This window comes from Oryx dammah, unplaced genomic scaffold (assembly GCF_014754425.2).
Source record: "Oryx dammah isolate SB20612 unplaced genomic scaffold, SCBI_Odam_1.1 HiC_scaffold_29, whole genome shotgun sequence".
In the NCBI taxonomy this organism is placed as follows: domain Eukaryota; kingdom Metazoa; phylum Chordata; class Mammalia; order Artiodactyla; family Bovidae; genus Oryx; species Oryx dammah.
Genome location: NW_024070213.1, coordinates 12,800,758 through 12,820,597, shown reverse-complemented (window position 1 = coordinate 12,820,597; position 19,840 = coordinate 12,800,758). Strand labels below are relative to the sequence as shown.

The following is a 19,840-nucleotide window of genomic DNA, read 5'->3' as shown; positions in this document are numbered from 1 at the left end:
GTTCCTGGAACTCCTGTTTTCAGATGTTAGACCTCGCCGTCTGAGCCTCTGACGGCAACTTTCTGTCTGCCATCCTTGTCTTCTTGTTTGACTTTCTTGAAGATGGCCCTCACCTTTCTCTTCCAAATTTCCTGCTTAACTTTTCATTTCTGCCGTCATCTTTTTCATTCTCAAGAACTCTTTTCTGCTAAGTGTTGCTCTTCAGAGCATTTTGTTCCTGTTTTGTAGAAGCAATATTTTATGTTTTCACTTGTTTGTTTGTTTCGGTTTCTCCTTGCTTTCTTCTAAGTTCCTTTTTCAGTTTTCCCCGTACTTTTCCTCTCTCGTGTTGGAAACTTTCCATACACAGTTGATGAAACTTGGTTGTCCATCCACATTTCGCAGTGAGCCACTAAAAGGCTGATTAAAACTCCAAGTGTGCGTGGGGTTGCCAACTGGTGGGCCTTCTCATATCGACATTTCATTAAGCTGTTTCACGGGGAGAAGTGACTGCAGTATCTTTAGATATTTTCCCCTGTGCTGCTCAACCCCTCGGAAGAGAAATGTCCAATCTGTGGCCCAGAGCGGGTGAGTCTCTCTGCCAACACTGAGAGCTTTGTGGGAAGTGGGCTCACGGGGGTCTCCTAATACACAGACATCAGCTCCATCCCCCAGTTTTCAGCACAGACTCTCACTCTTGGTTGCGCTTAGTGTCAGTCGCTCAGTCGTGTCTGACTCTTCGAAGTCCCATAGACTGTAGCCCCCACGGCTCCTCTGTCCGTAGGATTTCCCAGGTAAGAATACTGGAGTGGCTTGCCATTTCCTTCTCCAACTGGTTGTGCTTGGGGTCCACCAGCCCAGAGTTCCTGGTTCATCCTTTCCAAAGAGTGAAGGCTTGGAGTGGCGGAAGGGGCGGGCATGTCTAACTGCCTTTTATTCTAATTTTCAACTAATCTTCCTATTTCGAGCCCTCCTTCACCTCCAGGGCTCTGCCAGCTCCAGAGCCCTTGGTGGTTCTGAGCCTCCTCATCCCTCTGCTGGTTTCCGTTTCCACTTTCCCAGGTTTTCGGATCCATGTGCTCATTCAGCCACTTTCGGGTCCCCTGATGCCCCTGCCTCTTCCTCCGTCTGCCGATTCCTTTTTCCGGGGCGTTTGGAAGGAGCAGAGGTGTGCAACCTGCCATGTCTACCTGGGAGCCCCATGTGCTCACTCCCTGCCCTGCTCCTCTTGGCCGCAGCCTGGTTTCTTTCAGGGGCCCTGGGGGGTGCTTCTTGGTTCATCAGCCCAACTCAGAACCAAGCTCAGATGTGGAAGACACGAGGTCAATCCAGAGAGTCGCTCATAGACAGTGTAATGTCCTCTCGACACTTAAGAAAACTGCTTGGAGAGCACTTGCCCAAGATGTTTCACTTTTCATTTTTCCCCTCTTGAAAAGAGGAGTGTATAATCGTTAAAAGAAGATTTAGAAAAAGTAGCAAGAAGATTTTGTTTATTGCTTCTGTTTCTACCTCCCGGGGAAAGTTGTTTTCATGTTGGTGTACTTCCTGCTGGTGTTTTTTGTCACCAGAGTCTGATCATTACCATGAAGTGGGAGATGGGTGGTGGTCTTGTTACCGCATCACTGCGGGGCTGCCCTGCTCTCCTTCACTTAATGTCCCACCCCTCCCTGTGCTCCCAGCAAGGAGGGGATCTTCTCACCATCTGACAACTAATCACTGAGCTCCCTGTGGAGGGGAGGGGAGGGCCTGAAAGAGACAAGACAGCAGATGGGCAGTGCCCTCATGGCAGGGCCGGAGTGGGAGATGCTAGGAGGAGCAAAGGCAGAGCCTGGAGGCTGTGATCAGAGATGAGTAGGAGGCCTGGGAGGTAGGAGCCAAGACTGTGGCTGTGGGGCGCCTGGAGGTGGGGCTGGGACACGTGCTGAGCCCTCGTACAGCGGGTGCTCTGGCCAGGGAGGTCATCTCTAATTTAGCAGGGATGTGGAGCCAACCACTGAAGGCTTTGGAGCAGGGACAGGGCCAAATCAAGGCCACCCTTGGGGAGAGTCACTCAGGCTTCCCCTCTCTGGCTCCAGCCCCTGACCCCCCTGACCCCATCCCTTTTCCACTCCTCATCCCTAGGTGTGGATGACGGTGCCGACATCCCCAGGGAGCTGGTGGTCGGCATCTATGAGAGGATTCAGCAGAAGGAGCTCAAGTCCAATGAGGACCACGTCACGTATGTCACCAAAGTGGAGAAGTCCATCGTGGGCATGAAGACTGTAAGTGCCCACCGTGGGGTCACAGTGCCCAGCTGGCAGGGGGCTGGAGGGGTGGAAGTGGAAGGGGTGAGGGATCATTTGCCCCCACCCTCGGGCCGCAGAGCCCGTGTCTCCAGCTCCTTCCCTTTTTTCCTTTCTTTCTTGCACCCTCTTCCTTCCACCTGCCTATCTCCTCATTACTGCCTTAACCAGCTCCTGCAGTGGGAGGGGTGGAAGTGAGGTGCTGGGAAAGACTGTCCAGGCTCTTGGGTTGAAGCCTCTGGAAGGCCAGATAAGGAGGTTGGGGTGGAACAGACCCTGGGCATCCTAGATGACCTACTGAAGAGAAGGAAGGACATGGGCTAAAGCAGACTCTCGATGTGGGGTCTCAAACCCTTGGGGTGCCCCTTAGCTGTGGCCCCGGGTCCCAGTTTGCTCCAAGATTGCAGTGGTTTTTAAGGGCAGTCCTCTTGAGGTGTCCACAGAAGCTCCGTATACCGCAGACATAAATGTCTGGCCTCCATCTCTAATCCTGATCTCTCTGGTTCCTCCTCCCCAGTGGCTTGCTCAGGGGACAGTTTGGGGACCTTTCTAGAGGCTCTGTGCTGGACCCCTCCACCCACTCATGCGGGGTCAGCCTTTCCTGGCTAGAACCCTTCATGTTGCAGTCGCAGCCTCTGTCAGGCTTGCAGATGACCCCAGGAGCTGGTCCACACACTAGAGCAGGCTCCAGGTGTCCCCGGGACCCCTCCCCGCCTTGCACACTTGTGTCTGGGTGTACAGTAGAGAGAAGCACAGCCCAGAATGTGGGGGTGCCCTCGAGGAGGCCTCGGAGGGAGAGGGGTGCACAGTGATGGGACTTGAACGATCCAGAGGCTCTTTTCTCTTTTTTTTAATGTTTATTTATTTATTTTTGGCCGTGCTGGGTCTTTGGTGCTGTGGGGGCTTTCCTCTAGTTGTGGGGAGCAGGGCTGCTCCTTGTCATGGAGCCTGGATTCTAGGGTGTGCGGGCTTTGGTAGGTTCAATGCATGGGCTTAATTGCTCCGCAATCTGTGGGATCTTCCCAGACCAGGGATCAAACCTGTGTCCCCTGAGTTGGCAGGTGGATTCTTTACTACTGACCCACCAAGGAATCCCAGAGACTCTATTCAATGTCCTTTCTCTGCCTTTTATCCTCTTACTTCCTCCCAGCATCGTGAACCCCTCTTGCCCAACCCTGATCCCCAAGGAGCACGAGGAAGGGGAGAGAGCCCCGGGGGAGGAGAAGGGAGGAGAGGGGTCAAGCCGGGCCTGCATCTGCCCCTCTGGAAGCTGGGGGGTGATGGCCGCGACCATGGGCCGCCCCCTGCTGAGCACCGTGTGCCCCCCCCCAGGTTCTCTCTGTGCCGCATCGCCGGCTGGTCTGCTGCAGCCGACTTTTCGAGGTGACGGACGTGAACAAGCTGCAGAAGCAGGCCGCACACCAGAGGGAGGTGTTCCTCTTCAACGACCTGCTGGTGGTGAGCCAGGAGCTGAGCAGGGAGGGGCTCAGGGACCCGCCCCCCAATGGGGTGCTGCACACCCAGTGGCTGATTTCCACAGCCCGGGGCGCGAGGTGGCCAGGGCAGACAGGATCGTTCCAACTCTATAGGTTATGAAGCCAAGGCACAGAGAGCTTACCTGCTCGGGGTTCCCGGTCCTGGTGGGAATGGAGTAGGTCCCAGAGCGTCTGCCTCCCCGTCATGATGAAAAACCTGGGGCTGGAGGGTACAGGGCTGCACGTCCGTCTGTCCCGCAGCCTGGGAGGTGCAGGGGGTCTGAGTACTGTCCCCGGGTCCAGGGGAATGCTGGCATATATGTGTGTGTGTGTGTGTGTGTGTGCACGCCTGCACGTGCGTGTGCATGTCTATACATCTATGGGGCATTCAGCCTTCGCTCTTCGAACACAGAGCATGTGTGCCAAGTCTCTTCAGTTATGTCTGACTCTGTGTGACCCCGTGGACTGTAGCCCAGCAGGCTTCTCTGACCATGGGATTCTCCAGGCAAGAGTACTGGAGTGGGTTGCCATGCCCTCCTTCAGGGGTCTTCCTGATCCAGGGATCGAACCTGAGTGTCTTACGTCTCCTGTGTTGGTAGGTGGGTTCTTTACCACTAGCGCTACCTGGGAGGCCCTTTCAACACAGGCATCCATACTTATGACTAGTGAGTGTCAGTTGTGTCCCAGGCATTGTTCTAAGTGCTAGAAAGCAGGGGTGAACAGGATCTGATCTGTCTCCTCTCCATCCCCCGCCACCCTCTCCATCGATGACTCATCCCGGCACTGCCTCTAACCTTGTCCCACATCTGATGATCACACCCGAGGTCCACCTCCAAAGAGCAGCGGAGTCAACCCACCCACCCATGGGACTCATCTCGCTCCACGCCTCACCTCCATCCCCACCCCTGACCCACCAGCTGTCTCCCGAGGCCAGGTTCCTTCCGTCTCAGACCCTGACTTTGCTGCTCATTGTCTGCTTGAAAAGCTCCCAGGCCTTGCATGACCCCCCCTCACCTCATTCAGTGCAGATGTCTCCCACCTCGAAGGTGGCCTGCCCACTCACTGTCCAGTCCTTACACTACTTCATCCTCCAAACACATACCGGGGACTTCCCTGGCAGTCCAGTGGCTGAGATGCTGCGCTGCCCCGTTAGGAATAAAAGTACCAGTTTCTGCTGTCACCTGTGTATTCGTTTCTTCACTGCCTTTTGGCTTGTTATGCGTTAATGGGCTGACCCGTTGATTGACTTATGGATCCCGAGGGTCCTCCTCCCGCAACCCCGGCATCCTGAGGCCGAGATTTTTCTTCTTTGGTTTTTGTTTGTTAGAAATGGTGGTCGGGGAAGGGGTCTCTAAGGAGGCCATATTTGAGTCAAGCTCTAAGTGAGGAGGGGCTTCCCAGGTGGTGCTAGTGGTACAGAACCCGCCTGCCAACACAGGAGACTTAAGAGAGCCGGGTGCCATCCCTGGGATGGGAACATTCCCCTGGGTAGGGGCATGGCAACCCACTCCAGGAGACGTCTTGCCTGGAGACATCCATGGACAGAGGAGCCTGGCGGGCTACGGTCCGTGGGTTCGCAAAGGGTCAGACGCGACTGAAAGAGCTTAGCACAGCACTAAGTGAGGAGAGTAGCCGACTGCGCTGGAAGCTGCAAGGAAATGGTGCAGAGATCCACAGTGGGACCCACCCGCCCTGTTCAAGCCACAGAAAGGATGGCTTGGCCTGAGCAGAGCAGGGAGCAGACGAGGTGAGGGTTACAGACCAGGCCGGGAGTCCGGGCTGGCTGTTAGATGCCGTGAGAAGGGTCGCTGGATGGTTTCATGCAGTATGTCGTGTTTATATGTATGTGTGCATGCATGTGTGAATACGTGTGTGTCAATGTATCCTAAGTGTGTACATCTGTGTCGTGTGTATGTGTGTGTGAATGTATCCTAAGTGCATAAGTCTGCCTGGGCGTGCCTATCCTTTTCTGTGTGTTCACTTGTGTTCACCAGAGCCCCTGGGTGTCTGCCCATCCAGGTGTGTGAGGCATGTTTATCACAAGAGTGCACACCCGTCAGTGCACGTCTATCTCCCTCTTTTGGACAGATTCTCAAACTCTGCCCCAAGAAGAAGAGCTCCTCCACGTACACCTTCTGCAGGTCTGTGGGCCTGCTGGGCATGCAGTTCCACCTCTTTGAGAACGAGTGTAAGTCTGTCACCTGTGGATGTGGCCGGGGCTGGGGGAGGGCCCAGGCCTCCACTGCCGCTGCTCAAGGCCCGTGGCGGCTGGGGTCTGGCTTCCAGATTACTCTCACGGCATCACCCTGGTGACCCCGCTCTCGGGCTCCGAGAAGAAGCAGGTGCTGCATTTCTGCGCCCTGGGCTTGGACGAGATGCAGAAGTTTGTGGAAGACCTAAAGGAGTCCATCGCCGAGGTGACAGAGCTGGAGCAGATCCGGATAGAGTGTAAGGACACGCCACCCTAGGCCCCTGGGTGGCCTGGCTCCGGGAGCAGGGTCTCTTGTAGACAGACACCCCTCTGTGGAGTGAGTGTGGGTGAGCAAGGCCCCTCTGCCTTCCCAAGCCCTCCCCGCCCCCTGCCCCACCACGCCATCACGGCTGATGGAGGCTTCACGGTTAAACCGAGGTACGCAAGGGTGTGTGCACGTGTAGCCAGGCTGTGGGGCTCCCTGTGGGCCCCTCGGCCACAGAACTCCGCTGGGTTTGAGCCGGACCAGGGAGCGAGCTGGCCCTAAAGAAGGCGTCCCGGGCAGATTCTGACCCAGTCTCCCTGGATAGCCTCCTCCCTGATCCAGTTCAGATCCCTACATCACAGCTGGTTGTTTCTCGTCTTTCATGCCTTTTAACCTGTAAGGGTTCCCACACTTAATTTTTTCATAACGTCGTCTTCCTGAAGAGTCCCGGCTGGCTTTCTGGCCGTCCCTCGCCTTGGAGCCATCTTTCTGTCCTCCAAGGAGTGCCTGTTCTCGGTTGCTCTCACTGCTGTCGCTCAGGCGTTGTAGACAATCTCAGAGCCGCTTCATCCATCCGGGTGGTTTACCGGTGGCTTATGGGTTCAAGACAAGAGCAGTGACAACCTGCGGTCTCTGCCCACATGCACGCTTTCCTGTCAGGAAGCATTGTGGCAGCTTCAGAGAGCCTTTGAAGGAAAATTAAATAAGAATGGATTCAGAAACTCCAACAGAAAAATAAAAAGAGACTCCAGGTCTGCCTTGCATGGCCACTTAGTTGAAAAGTAGTTCTAAATTGGTCTAAACCCCTTAGGCAGGAGGAAAGGCAGTGGGAGCTTTGAGCAGGGTGCCAGTGCACCAGGCGATGATGTCTCACGAGCATCCTTGGAGCGCCTACTGTGTGCCTAGCAGCTTGTTTAGGTGTGCCCAGAGGGAGGCTGCAAGGACTCATGGCCTTACGGAAAACGAGACAGAGCAGTTAAGGGATGTGTCTAAAGTGCGTATTAGAAGCAGACGACCCAACAGTTGCCCTGGAGTCTGATTCCGAGGTTCACATAATTTCCTGTCTGAAAATGAGAGGCTAGTTTCTGTCTCTAATTTCCTAAGACAGCAATGAAATCAGGTTAAAACAAAAAACTCTCCCAACCAGCGCATATAACTTAACTCATTAATGCCTGGTGCAGGGAGGGTGTAAATTCCCTTTCTGCTGTAGGTGGGCAGCGTGACTTCAGGGGCATAACAGACTCTTTCCAATGCCATCTTAGCTGTTGGTCTAGAACATTCTCAAGGACACACCCTCACCTTGTCAGAATGTCAGAATGTCCCAGATGCAGCTGGAGAGCCCAGCACTCAAGGCAGGCACCAGCCTGGCTGCACATGGCCACTTTCCCCATCAGCCTGGGAGGAGTGTATCTGCCCCTCTGAGAACAAAGAGGTCAATATCGCCAGGATCTGGGTGCTAAGGGTGAATATCCTCTCCTGCTGTCCAGAGGTTGAGGGAAGGAGGGGAGGGCTCACATCTGCTCCTGCTCTTCTGGCAGAGAGTAAGGGAAGAAAGCTGAGCAAAGAGGAGGGGTTGCTCAGGAAGGCGGGGAGGAAAGAAAAGAGAAAAAGGAAAACAACAGCCAGCGTTCCTGTTTATCGAGCCCTTACTACATGCCTGGCCCTGGGCTGAATGCTGCGCCTGTTGAATGATTTAATTCTTGCCACATCTTTCCAGTAGCTGAGTAGTATTATCTTCATTTTGCAAATAAGGAAACTGAGTCAACAGAACTTAAGGAAGTGGTCCCAAATTCATGCGGTCCGTGACAAAACAAGACTGGCACCCAGGTTTCTTGGGCTCCTTGCTGATTTTTCCAAAGCCAAGGCGGCCCCTCTGGGGAGAGAGGAGCAACTCTTGGTTCAGTAAAATTATTGAGTATTGATTGATGGTGTGGTTCAGGCAGTCAGCACAAATGGTCCTGGTTTGGGGTTTGCAAGCCGGTGTCCCCAAATTACAGACGACTAGTTGCTAGAGTGCTTGCATGTTCAGTCGTGTCTGACTCTTTGTGACTCCCTGCACTGTAGACTGCAAGGCTCCTCTGTCCATGGGATTCTTCAGGCAAGAATACTGGAGTGGGTTGCCATGCCCTTCTCCAGGGGAAGTCCCAACCCTGGGATTGAGCCCATGTCTCCTTCTTTGACAGATGGATTCTTTACCACTGGCACCACCTGGGAAGCCCCCTAGAGAGGCAGAAAATGGAACCCAAGAAAGTAGCTTTAACACAAGGAACTTTAGTGATGTCTCCTGGGAAAGAGGAACTGAGGAGGGATGTAATAACAGCTGTCGAATCCCCAAGGAGGGTAACTGGCCTTTCTCCAGCACCACTGAGGACAGACAGGAAGGAATCAGTTTTTAGTCTAGAGAGAGGAATTAAAGCTGAGTAGCAGGCAGACCAACTCAATGGACATGAGTCTGAGCAAACTCCGGGAGATGGTGAAGGACAGGGAAGCCTGGTGTGCTGCAGTCCATGGGGTGGCAAAGAGTCGGACACCACTGGGCAACTGAACAGCAAAGGGGCAAAGCAGACAGACATCCACCGGAGCCTCGGCAGCTGGGTACTCCCCTCTCAGGGGAGCTCTGCCAGCGGACGCGGTGGGCCGACAGGACAGCTCCAGCGGTGGTGAGGCGCTAGCTACACCATGTGAGCCTTCCACGTCGTCCTAGGAGCTGATGTGTGTTACTCCTGACAAGCCTGAGTGCCTTGATGTCTCTTCTCTTGCAACCCTCTTAATGATCCTGTGAAGCAGACACTGTTGTCCCCGTAAGAGAGGCACAGAGAGGTTAAGTAATCCTCCTGAAGCCACACAGTCGGGCAGCATCAGAGCTAAGATGCAGACCCGGGTGGTCACCCCCCTGTTGTCCACCTCGTCCCCCTCCTCTCGGGCTGTCAGAGCGGGGGCTGGCATCCCCGCCTCTGGAAGGGGAACTGAGGCTCCAGCGGGCACTGAACCTGCCATGAAGTGGGGATGTGGGTGCCGTGTGTTCGGGAGCCCCTCCCCCGCTCCCCCTCACTCTCCCCCCATCCCTTCTCACCCCTCTGGGTGCTGGAGTCCAGGTTTCTCTCTGTTCACGGGTTTTTCCATTTCCCAGGGGAGCTGGAGAAGCAGCAAGGAACAAAGACTCTCTCCTTCAAGGCCGGGGGAGCCCAGGGAGACCCGCAGTCCAAGCAAGGATCGCCCACAGGTGAGTTCCAGACCTGGCCCCCGCCTGCGTGGGGAACCTGCCCACACCCCAGCCTTGGGGTCCTGGGGGATTCAGGTGAGGAAGGTGCTGCTTTACATGGCCCAACCTCCTGGGGCCTCAGCAGTGGGAGTGGGTGGAAGGTGAGAGAGAAATGTGTCTACTGACAAAGGTCACTGTCCTTCTGGAGGTGTCGGGACCCTGGGCCCCTCGCTCTCTGCAGACTACTGGTGCATGGGGTGGGGGCGTCTGTGGCCAGGAGCAGGTAAGAAAGGTGGCCAGAAGGGTATGGAAATCTTGGTCTGCCCCCTCCAGACCTTTCCCTAAGGGGCCACCAGCACTCTCTCATCCCAGGCCTGAGTCAGCCTGAAACCCACATGAACCCTCAAACCCAGTGTCTCAAATGGTTTCTCCAGGTTGAATTATTCACTCCAGATGAATTCAGCCGGCTTCGGATTTTCTGTCACCTGTGGCCATGTTCTGTAGACCTCTTCCTCCCTTCCCTTGGCCCCCCTCCTACTTTTCTGTCCCCAGCCCCTTCCCTTCCCCCAACCTGCAGGGAGAAGACGTGCCCCCAAAGAAAAAAGAATCAGAAGGAGTGGTGGCATGAGAATTAAATCCCAGCCCAACAAACCCTAGCAAACCATCCGGGACTCTTCACTAATTAATTAATTCAGTCATTCATCCTTATAGTAATGAACTCTTATTGAGCGCCTGCTGTGCGCCTCATGCCAAGCCCTGGGAAACCAGGGTCCCAGCAGGACATCAGTTTGAGCTGAGCCTCCAGTGGGCTCCATGCTGGTCTCAAACCCCGCCGGTTACGGCCACGGCGCCGAGGGGCTGTGACAGCATCACAGGACCGGCCCCGCCAGCTGGGAGATGAGGCTGGTTTTCCAAACACGGCTTTTGCTCACGGAGACCCTCACTGTGATGTCTCCTCTGTGTGTGGGTCTGACCCGCCACCGTGAGTTCCTAATCACCTGCCTTGTTGTCAGCCGGCCCCTTTATGTCTGCGGTCATAGCACACGCCTGTTTTCACAGCTATTTAAACCCCAGAGTCAAACCTCAGCTGTGGCTGATTCCTGAACACCCCACCCCACTCTCTGCAGCACAGCCCGTCTCCGGGGGTAGCTGCAGCCCTCAGCCTCCCCCCACCGCAATGTGCGTCTCCAGGGCCTCATCCGTTAGCTCCCTCCCCAGCAGGGTCCTTGGTTCCAAACATTAGCCCAGCTTCCTCTTGTGTTACAGAAAGCCGAGGGGTGGGCATTGCAGGGAGTGGGCGCCCTCCCAGGGATGTGAGAAGTCAGAGGGCCCTGGCAGAGGGCTCTAGGATGTTGCTGGGGTTGGGGGAGGGAGTCAGGGGTGACTGAGTTGGAAGAAGTCCTCAAGCTGTCCCCAGGGGTACACAGGGTGTGCCAGGCCCATCAGAAAGCCCTCATATATATTAACGCACATATGCGAAATCCGAAAAAAAAAATGGTATAGATGATCTTATTTGCAAAGCAGAAATAGAGACACAGGTGTAGAGAACAAATGTATGGATACCAAGGCAGGAAGGAGGGGAGGGATGAATTGGGAGAATGGGATTGACATATATACACTTCTCTGTGTAACAGAGATAACTAATGAGAACCTAGTCTACAACCCAGGGAACTCTACTCAGGGCTCTGTTGTGACCTGAATGGGAAGGAAACCCAAAAAAAGAGGAGATGTATATATATGTATGGGCTTTCCAGGTGGCTCAGTGGTGAAGAATTCACCTGCCTATATAGGAGACACAAGAGATGCAGGTTCGATCCCTGGGTTGGGAAGATCCCCTGGAGGAGGAAATGGCAACCCACTCCAGTATTCTTGCCTGGAGGATCCCATGGACAGAGGAGCCTGGCGGGCTACAGTCCGAGGGGTCGCAGAGAGTTGGACACAAGTGAGCGATTGAGCAGCAGTGTGTATACGTATGGGCGGTTCACTTTGCTGCAGAAACTAACACAGCATTGTAGAGCTGTACTCCAGTAAAAATTAACGGAAAAGAAAAGAAGGCCCTCATAGATAGGAATTCTTTGGTGGTCCAGTGGTCCACACTTCCAATGCAGGGGTCACAAGTCTGTTCCCTGGGTCAGGGAACTAAGAACCTACATGCTACGGGGCTTGGCCAAAAAAAATAAATGTTTCTTAAAAAGAAATCCCTGGTAGCAATCACAGACTGCTCTTAGCTGCACCAGGCTCTGCCCTGGGGTGCATGCAGCTCACTGACTGCTCAGCACTCAGCTTGGTAACAGGAACAAGAAAGGAATGGGGATCCCTCCCTCACAGAGTCTGTGCCACAGACACTCAGGAGCCCCTGGGAGCCGAGAACCAAGGCCTCCTCACAGCCACTCTGCACAATCCATCCAGGGCTCTAATAAGGGTAAAGGAGATTCGACAATATCCAGCAAGGAAAAAATGGGCCCAAAGAGGTGTAGCATCTTGCCCAAGGTCACACAGCTGCTCAGTGGCAGAGCTGGGCTCAGGCACCAAGTCCACTGCCCACACAGTTGTGGGGCCCCTGGAGGATCCAGAAGGATGCCAGGTTGGGAGGTGTAGGGTTGGGGGGGGGGTGGGTAGGCAGGGCTTTTGCAGGAACAGGGCGGTGGAGAGTGAGCCCTGTGCTCTTTGCATTCAAAGCCAAAAGGGAAGCGGCGGCCGCGGGGGAGAAGGCGGCGGAGAGCTCGGTGGAGGTGAGTGGAGGCCTGGTAGCCCAGGTGAGTACGTCTGCGTGCCCCACCCTCTTCTCACTGTCTCTGTTGTTTCTCTTCTCAGGTTTTAATCAATGCCTCCCCAGCCCGACTCACCATATTACCAATTTCAAGAGATACAATTAAAAGTTACTGCTAGCATGGGTAATGCCACTCTTCCAGCGCCTAATTAAACCGCAGTGCCCCTCCAGTTCCCCGGACGCCCAGCCCACCGAGCCCCCCAGGCTGAGCTCCCAGACTAACAAGTGCAGATGAAGCCCCCAGCAGGCCCACAGCATCCCTCCACGGTCCCCTAAACCCAGCGCCCCGCATATGCTATGGTCCTGATGCTCCTGTCCCCTCTCCCACGTCCTGCCAGCCTCTGTGGAGGGAGCTTGGCCCCTCCGAGAATCACCCCTCAGGTCCAGTCCCCGAGTCGACGCCTCTGGGGAAAGTGGGGGCGGCTGGGAGGATACAGTGTCTGCTCAACACAGCTGAGCCACCCGGAAAGCTGGCCATGGGGTGGGATGTGCTGGAGGAAGTGAGGCAAGGTGGGACTGGGGTTGTCTTAGGACTTCTCCTGGGGGGTGGGGGGGTGGGCACTGCTGTGTCTGAAGACCCTCCAAGTTGGAGGGAAGGGACTGGTGGAGTGGCAGGAGCAGCTGGTCCCTGCCAGCCCTGGAGCGCCACCTGGGAGGGGGCGTGTAGTCACCCTGCAAGCCTGGCGACCCCAGCCCTCCCCACTGACTCCCCTTGGACTCCCGTGGGCCCCTCACTCATTTCTGCCAGGCCTCCAGGGCCCCTCATGCTCACACAGACCCCCCCCCCACTCCAAGCTGGAGGAGCCCCCTCTCAGGGCTCTGAAGGAGGAGCCCTGCCCCAGCCCGACTAAGCTCGGGGAAGCCCCAGGAAACCCTCACTGTCCCCGTAGCCCCCCACCCCCCACACACCTGTGTCTGGAGGAGGCACCTTCACACGGAGGAGCTTCCTGCCCCGGCAGCTGGCAAGCCCCCAGGGTGGGTATTCCATCCTCCGCGACCACCACTCCCCTGCCCATCTTCCTGCAGCTGCCCGTTCTCCAGCCTTGCAAATAAACACCGCAAGTTACCAGCCCTGCCCATGCCTTCAAGCCCCTGCCCAGGGAGGACCACGGTCTGGGGGCCCTTCGCCCCCTCCTCCCCTGGTCCAGAGGGCCACGTGGCTATCTGCAAGGCTAGCCCCAGGGCCCCGCCAGCCTCTGCTCCCCTGCACTGAGGGTAGCCTTGCCGCCCGCCTCTCTGCTGGACCCCAAGCTCCCGCGTCCTCCGCCCCCCACCCCGTCACTGCCTGGCCGCCTGCTGACAGGCGCTTCTCCAGCTTGTCTGAGCTGTCAGGCTTGCTACTCATGTTCCATCCCTTCCCCTCTCTCTTCTTTCTTTCATCAGCAGGGAGTTGGGGGGGGCGGGTCAGAATGAGAGAATGTTCTGCTGTCACTTCCTGCTTTTCACTTACTAACTATTGAAGATAAGGATGGGCCAGCTTGGGTGGGGCAGAGGGAGGTACAGACAGCAGAGTGGGGATCAGGGACAGGGAGTGGAGGAGGAGGCGTAGGGTGAGACCAGAGCTGCAGCCACGGGGGGCCGGGGGGCTCGAGGGTCTGAACCGGGGCGGTCAGGTGTTTGCCCCGAGAGGGGCTGCGGTAAAGTCTGGGAGCAGTAAGCAGAAACCTTGACCCCACAGTCTCAGGCCACTTCCTCCCGGGGAATAACTCAGAATAGAGCAGAATAGAGTGGGGAATAACTCAGAATAACTCAAAGCAGGTGGGGAAAAGAGCCGCCCCCCACCCCCCAGTGGATGGAAGGAAGCCTCCTGTCCCAGTGAGGACCGCAGAGGACTCCCCAAGAGGGAGGGAGGCACAGCCCTGCTCTGCCCTGTCTGGGCACTGAGGGGCTTGGGGACTCCTTTGTTGGAATAGGGCAGGGAGTAGCGGGGGGAAGAAGCTCAGGCCTAGAAAACGCTGCCAAGGTAAAGGTTGAGAATGGAGAGTGGAGCCCATGGCCTGCAGACCCTGGCAGTAGGGCTTGTGAAAACCAAAGAAGCGGGGCTGGAGTTGGGGGATAAGGAGCAGGACTGGAGAGCCAAGTGACCCGTCAGGGCAGCACTCGGACCCAGGAAGGGGGAGTTCTTGACACTGCACCTTTTGCCAGTAAATAGGGTCAGGACCTGCTGGTTTAGGGCTCTGAGATAGTGTAGGGCAGGGCCATCGTGGTTTAGCCTGGGTATAGGGTCCCCTCCTTTACAGCCTCAGTATTCCGCCATCCTGACCCTGAGAGGTGATGCCCCCAGGACAGTCAGAAGCAACCCCAGAGATAAGGGTCTCAGCCACCCCTGGAAAGGTCCAAGAGTCCAGAAAGGCTTGTGTGTCACATCTACAGGCTGGGGCACTGGAGGGATGAGGAATTAATTAAACTCTCCTCCTTCCAGAATCCTGCTATTTCTTCCACTATCCCAGCTAGCAAGAAAAGGACAGGCTAGTCCCCAGTGTCCTCCACGGGCTGAGGGAGGGACCACCCCCTCACACTCCAACCCAAGGGGAAAAATAGGGGTCCTTTCTGGGTTCCCCCTCTGGCAGCAGGGCAGATTTCTCCAGGACCCAAGTTGGGGCAGAAAGGCAGCTGAGGACCTGACTGTGGTTGGACTCTGCTCTTGAATGTGTGGGCATGGCCCTGGGGAGTCTGGGAGGATGGGGCAGGTCTCTGGACTGCCCCTCGGGGTCCCTGGTTTAGACATCTTTGTGATTCTACAGTGATGATGAGGCCTCGCTCTAACAAAGCTGGTGGGAGGGGAGGGGCTTGCAAGGCTGAAAGCCACCTGCCTCCTAACCCTGTCCGCGTGTCCCCAACATACCCCTGGGAGACAGGGAAGGGGTAGAGCTACTCCTGCTTTTCCAGCTTGAGGGAGGCTGGTGGCCACTCCCGCGTGGCCCAGGGCCACCCAGCAGGTCTGTGAGATCACACTGCATAACCTCAGTCCATTGGTCCAACTGCCCACCCCACAGACAGGAGCCAGGAGGCTCAGCTGGAGCAGAACATAGCAGTCTCTGGGCTCTGCCTGAGCCCAGCACCTCTGTCTGGCAGCCAGGTGCCCTCTAGGTGGCGGAGAAATGGGGATTGGGGCCTGCGAACCCCTCGTGGGCACAGGAGCTGGGAAAGGGTGGGGGGGTGGGCGGGGAGGGAGGCCAGTCCCAGCAGCTGGGAATTAGTCTTGTAACATTTCATACTTCTCTGGCTGTTTCTAAACTAGGTGTCAATTCACAACAGGCTTCAGGTGTCCCCACACAGCTCCGGGCCGGGGGCCGAGAGGGGAGCGCCGTTGCCAGACCTGCAGCCTAGCCCCTCGAGGGAGCAGCCCCCACCGCCACCGCCGCCGCCCACGCCCCCCGGGACCCTGGTGCAGTGCCAACAGATAGTCAAGGTCATTGTTCTGGACAAGCCCTGCCTGGCCCGCATGGAGCCCCTCCTGAGTCAGGCCCTTTCCTGCTATGCCCCAGCCTCCTCCGAATCCTGCAGCTCCACGCCCCTGGGCGGCCCAGGCTCCCCGGTCAAGGTGGTCCACCGGCCCCCGCTGCCCCCGCCCCCGCCCCCCTACAACCACCCACACCAGTTCTGCCCGCCCGGCTCCCTGCTGCACCAACGTCGCTGCTCCAGCGGCTCCAGGAGCCTGGTGTAGACACGCCCCCCTTCCCCACACTGCTGTCGCAGAGGGAGTGGCCACACCAGGGCCCCCACTGCCCCTCCGCCCGCTGCTCCCCACACCCGGCACGCCGCATTCCTGGTCACCCATCACTGTCATTTTGGAGAGAGAATTCCCGTCCCTGGCACCTGGTTTGCTCGGCCCAAGCTTCCGTTCCTCAGTTGAGTAGCCCTCCCCTCCAATCTGCCGGCCTCCCTGGCTCCCTGGGGCCCCACCCAGCCCGGCACAGCTAGGCCTCTTCTACTCTGACCACCCCTCCAGCCGCTTGGACCAGGGATTGAGGGCGACAGGAGCTGAGGGCCTAACCAGCTTCCTGGGCCGGGTCTGCCAGGCCCTGGCCCTCAGGCAGGGCAGGCAGGTGTGACAGCTATGGGCTGGCACCCGAGCCTCGCACAGAAGGTGGTCTGGCTCCTGCCCCAGCACTGGGCACGCCACACTGGGTGGGGGCCAGTTGGCCCTGGATCCCTGGAGCAGCCAGGTCAGGGGGAGGCCTGGGGAAAGGGGTGGGTCTCTCTGAGGCCCCTCCCTGCCCCTCAGCCCAGCCGTCTCAGGAGGCCCCTCCTCTGTGCCCTGGGACGTTGACCCATCTGGCCCGGGGCGAGGGGCAGGGGCGCTTCTCCTGCTTCCTCTGGGGCTGGGGCACTGCCTGCCCCGAGGCTTCTGAGATTTCAGGAAACGGGGGAGAGAAGGAGCTCCCCTCAGCTCTCTCTCAGTCAGGTCCACAGAGCCAAGGAATCGTGAGGTCACATAGCTACAAAATGCACCTTTTATAGAGTTTCTTGTTCTCTAAGCCCCAAAGAGTGTCAAGTGTGTGCCTGGGGCATAAACATGCACACACATAGGAAAACTGGGTCCTCCCCGATGTAGAAGCAGAAAGAGGAAGAAGCGGGGTTTGCCCAGGGGCAGACACAACCAGCAGAGCGAGGACTCCCACCCAGGTCGGGCCGGGCCCTACCTCCCCACTCTGACCCCGGAATGACTTCCGTGGCCTCCACGAGGGCCGTGGACACAGAGTGGGCGAGAAGTGCCCATGCAGAAGCACCCACGCAGAAGCAGGTGCTCAGAGGCTCAGCATCTCCCCCCTGCGCTATCACCCTCAACTAGCCCTCTTAACTCCTGCCCCCACCCCAGAAGGCAGCAGGCCCGCCTCCAGTAGGGGTGGCTGCAAGTGTCCCTACACCCTCAAAACCGCAAAGGAGCACCACGCAGGGCTCGCTGATCTCCCCAGCACCTGGCAGAGCCAGAGCCAGCCTCTGTGCAACCCCTCTGTGCGCAGGCCGGCCCGCCCCAGTCACGGCCCTTCCAGGGATGGTCTGTCCCCCGCCAGGCTGGACCCTCCTCTGGTCCTGAGCTGACAGCGCACTGCCGTCCTCCGTTAATGGTCCTGCCGCTCGGGGCCCCAGGCCCGAGACATCCCGAGAGATGGCGGTTGAACATGGGACCTAGAGTGAATTCACTTCTCCCCAGCCCCACCCCATGCCCCAGCCGCAGGCCCAAGGCCGCAAGGAGGCACGATTCCTCCCTCTCTCAGCGATCCCAGGTGACCTAGTTTCGTGTGTACGTGTGTGAGCACAGGCGTCACTGTGATGTCACCCAGTGAGTGTATTTCTGGCTCTTTGTCAGCCGTGTCCATAACACGTGACCAATTTACCGCCTGAGCCTGTCTGTGCCCCCCGTCGCCCCCCACCGAGTCCTTGTTGTCCTGGCCCCCCTCCCGTGTCTTTTCTGTAACAGGGTTGCTCCAATCAGAGCTTTTCCAAATGGAGCGGCCAACCAATGGGGGGTGGGGGCACGGCTCAGGTTCACGTGCCCAGTGCCCGAGGCCTGGGAGCAGGGGTGTGGGCTCAGAAGGAAAAGGATGTGTCTGCGGGGTGGGGGTCCTGGGGCACCTCGTCATCTGCTCACACAGCTGACGAAGTGCCCCCTCCCACTCTGCCGATGCCCAGACTTTCCAGGTCGGGACCAGCAGGGGGGCTCAGGGCAGGCGCATGCGTGGTCCTCTCCACTGAGGATGCGAAGCTCAGGTGTCTCAGTGGCCTTCCCCAGGTAGGGCTGCACCCCTAGCGCCGCCCCCCACCGCCGCCCCTTCCCCCTGTCCCCCACCCCGGTCACTGTTGTGGCTGCTGTGGGCCCCAGTGGTGCCCTGGGAATGCTGGCCCCAGGAAGCAGACCAGGCTGGAGTCAGCAGCATGTGGAGCCGACCCTGAGCTGTGAGGGGTTTAACCCCCGCAGGTCTGGGACAGGGGGCGGCAGGGCCTCCTCACAGTTGGGGGCACAGGGTTCCCAGCCTCTGAACCTCCTTCCTCTGATGGGCCAAATGGCTAGGCTTGGGGCCCGCATCTGTGCCGGGCCCCAGAGCCGACCCCCAGACAACTGGGACAAGCCTCGGGCCCTCTGCACAGCTGTGGCCACGTCAGGGACCCCACCCTCCGGGAGGGCCCAGTGGAGGTGCTCTTGGTCTCCTGTCCCCCAGCCCCTACCGAGGGGCCCATGGAGTGCTCCTCAAGCCCCTAAGACACAGCCTCCTGGGCAGATGCACACTGACCCCAAGATGGCCCTGCTCTGTCCATGCTCCAGGCCTTACTTTGGGGACCTGGCCTCTTCCCGGTTTCACCCATTTGTCAGAATCAGGAGCCAGAGATGAAGATGAACCTAGCTTCCCCCACCCTGTGGGGCCAGCCCACCTCCGAGCTGGAGCTGGTGTGCACAGGCACCCACTCACGTGCTCAGCCCTGACCCCGCCCCCTGGTCCCCCACAGCCTGCCAAACATCAGTGTGCCAGTAGGCTTCCCCGCCAACCACCGGTCTGTCTGTCCCTGTGTCCTGCTGTACATACATCCTTGCTGCACCCCTGCCGTCGACACGTACGCCCCCTTACCCTCGAGAGCAGCCTTTCGAGGGAAAGAAAAGCAAGGTGGCTGCACCCAGCGACGAATCCAAATGGCAAATATTTTGTAACAAAATAGCCCAGAGGTATTTTATCTGTTCAATTCATAGAGTTTTAGAGATTATATTGAAATATGTCACTTGAGCAAACTGTGTCAGTTCTGTTTCTTTCCTACCCCAAGAGGGGGTCTACTGCAAATCAGATCTCCGTGAGACCGCAGAGGCTGAGGGCGCCAGCTGGCCTCCTCTGGCCATGGGGTGTCCCCCTGTGACGCAGTCAGGGAGCCCCTTCATGCACAAATAGGGCAGACTCCTCTGTGGTACAGAGGTTAAGAATCTGCCTACCAGTGTGGCCTGGGAGGATCCTGCGTGTTGCAGAGCGACTAAGCCCAAGTGCCACAACTACAGAAGCCCGAAAGACCTAGAGCCCCTGCTCCACAGTAAGAGAAGAGCCCCAGTCATCACAACAAGAAAAGGCCTGTGTGCAGCAAGGAAGATCCACTGCAGCCAAAATACATCGAAACAAAAATGCAAAAACAAAACAATAAAGATGGGTCGAGGAACTATCAGGAACTATCTGATGGGCAGGCACTCGGTCAGAGCTCCAGGTGCAGGGCCAGGGAATGGCCCCTCACCAACATACACACATACACGGAACAACCCCCATCAACACACACGTACATGGAATGACCCCCACCAACACACACACACACACAGGAAATGACCTCCATCGACACACACACACAGAATGACCCCCACCAACACACACACACAGAGAATGACCCCTACCAACACATATACACACAGGGAATGACCCCCACCAACACAAACACACACACACGGAATGACCCCTAACAACACATACACAGGGAATGACCCCCACCAACACACCCACACAGGGAATGACCCCCCACCAACATACACACACACAGGGAATGACCCCCACCAACACACCCACACAGGGAATGACCCCCCACCAACATACACACACACAGGGAATGACCCCCACCAACACACCCACACAGGGAATGACCCCCCACCAACATACACACACACAGGGAATGACCCCCACCAACACACCCACACAGGGAATGACCCC

The 19,840-nt window shown here is 57.4% G+C and overlaps 1 protein-coding gene across 4 annotated transcripts in view; it reads left to right on the top strand.

Annotated features, from left to right (window-relative positions):
- IQSEC3 (IQ motif and Sec7 domain ArfGEF 3) overlaps positions 1-18,886 on the top strand; it is an 89,446-nt gene extending 70,560 nt beyond the window's left edge. For 2 of the 4 annotated variants that reach the window (XM_040233703.1, XM_040233704.1), the window contains exons 6-12: positions 2,101-2,240; positions 3,594-3,719; positions 5,825-5,924; positions 6,023-6,184; positions 9,323-9,415; positions 12,074-12,126; positions 12,209-15,308. In XM_040233703.1, coding sequence (XP_040089637.1) covers positions 2,101-2,240; positions 3,594-3,719; positions 5,825-5,924; positions 6,023-6,184; positions 9,323-9,415; positions 12,074-12,126; positions 12,209-12,283 — 749 coding nt within the window. In that variant the 3' untranslated portion in view covers positions 12,284-15,308. Of the gene's footprint in view, positions 1-2,100; positions 2,241-3,593; positions 3,720-5,824; positions 5,925-6,022; positions 6,185-9,322; positions 9,416-12,073; positions 12,127-12,208; positions 15,309-15,405 lie in introns of those variants that run through there. The other 2 variants (XM_040233705.1, XM_040233706.1) reach the window with 2 other exon arrangements.
- The last annotated feature ends 954 nt before the right edge of the window (positions 18,887-19,840 follow it).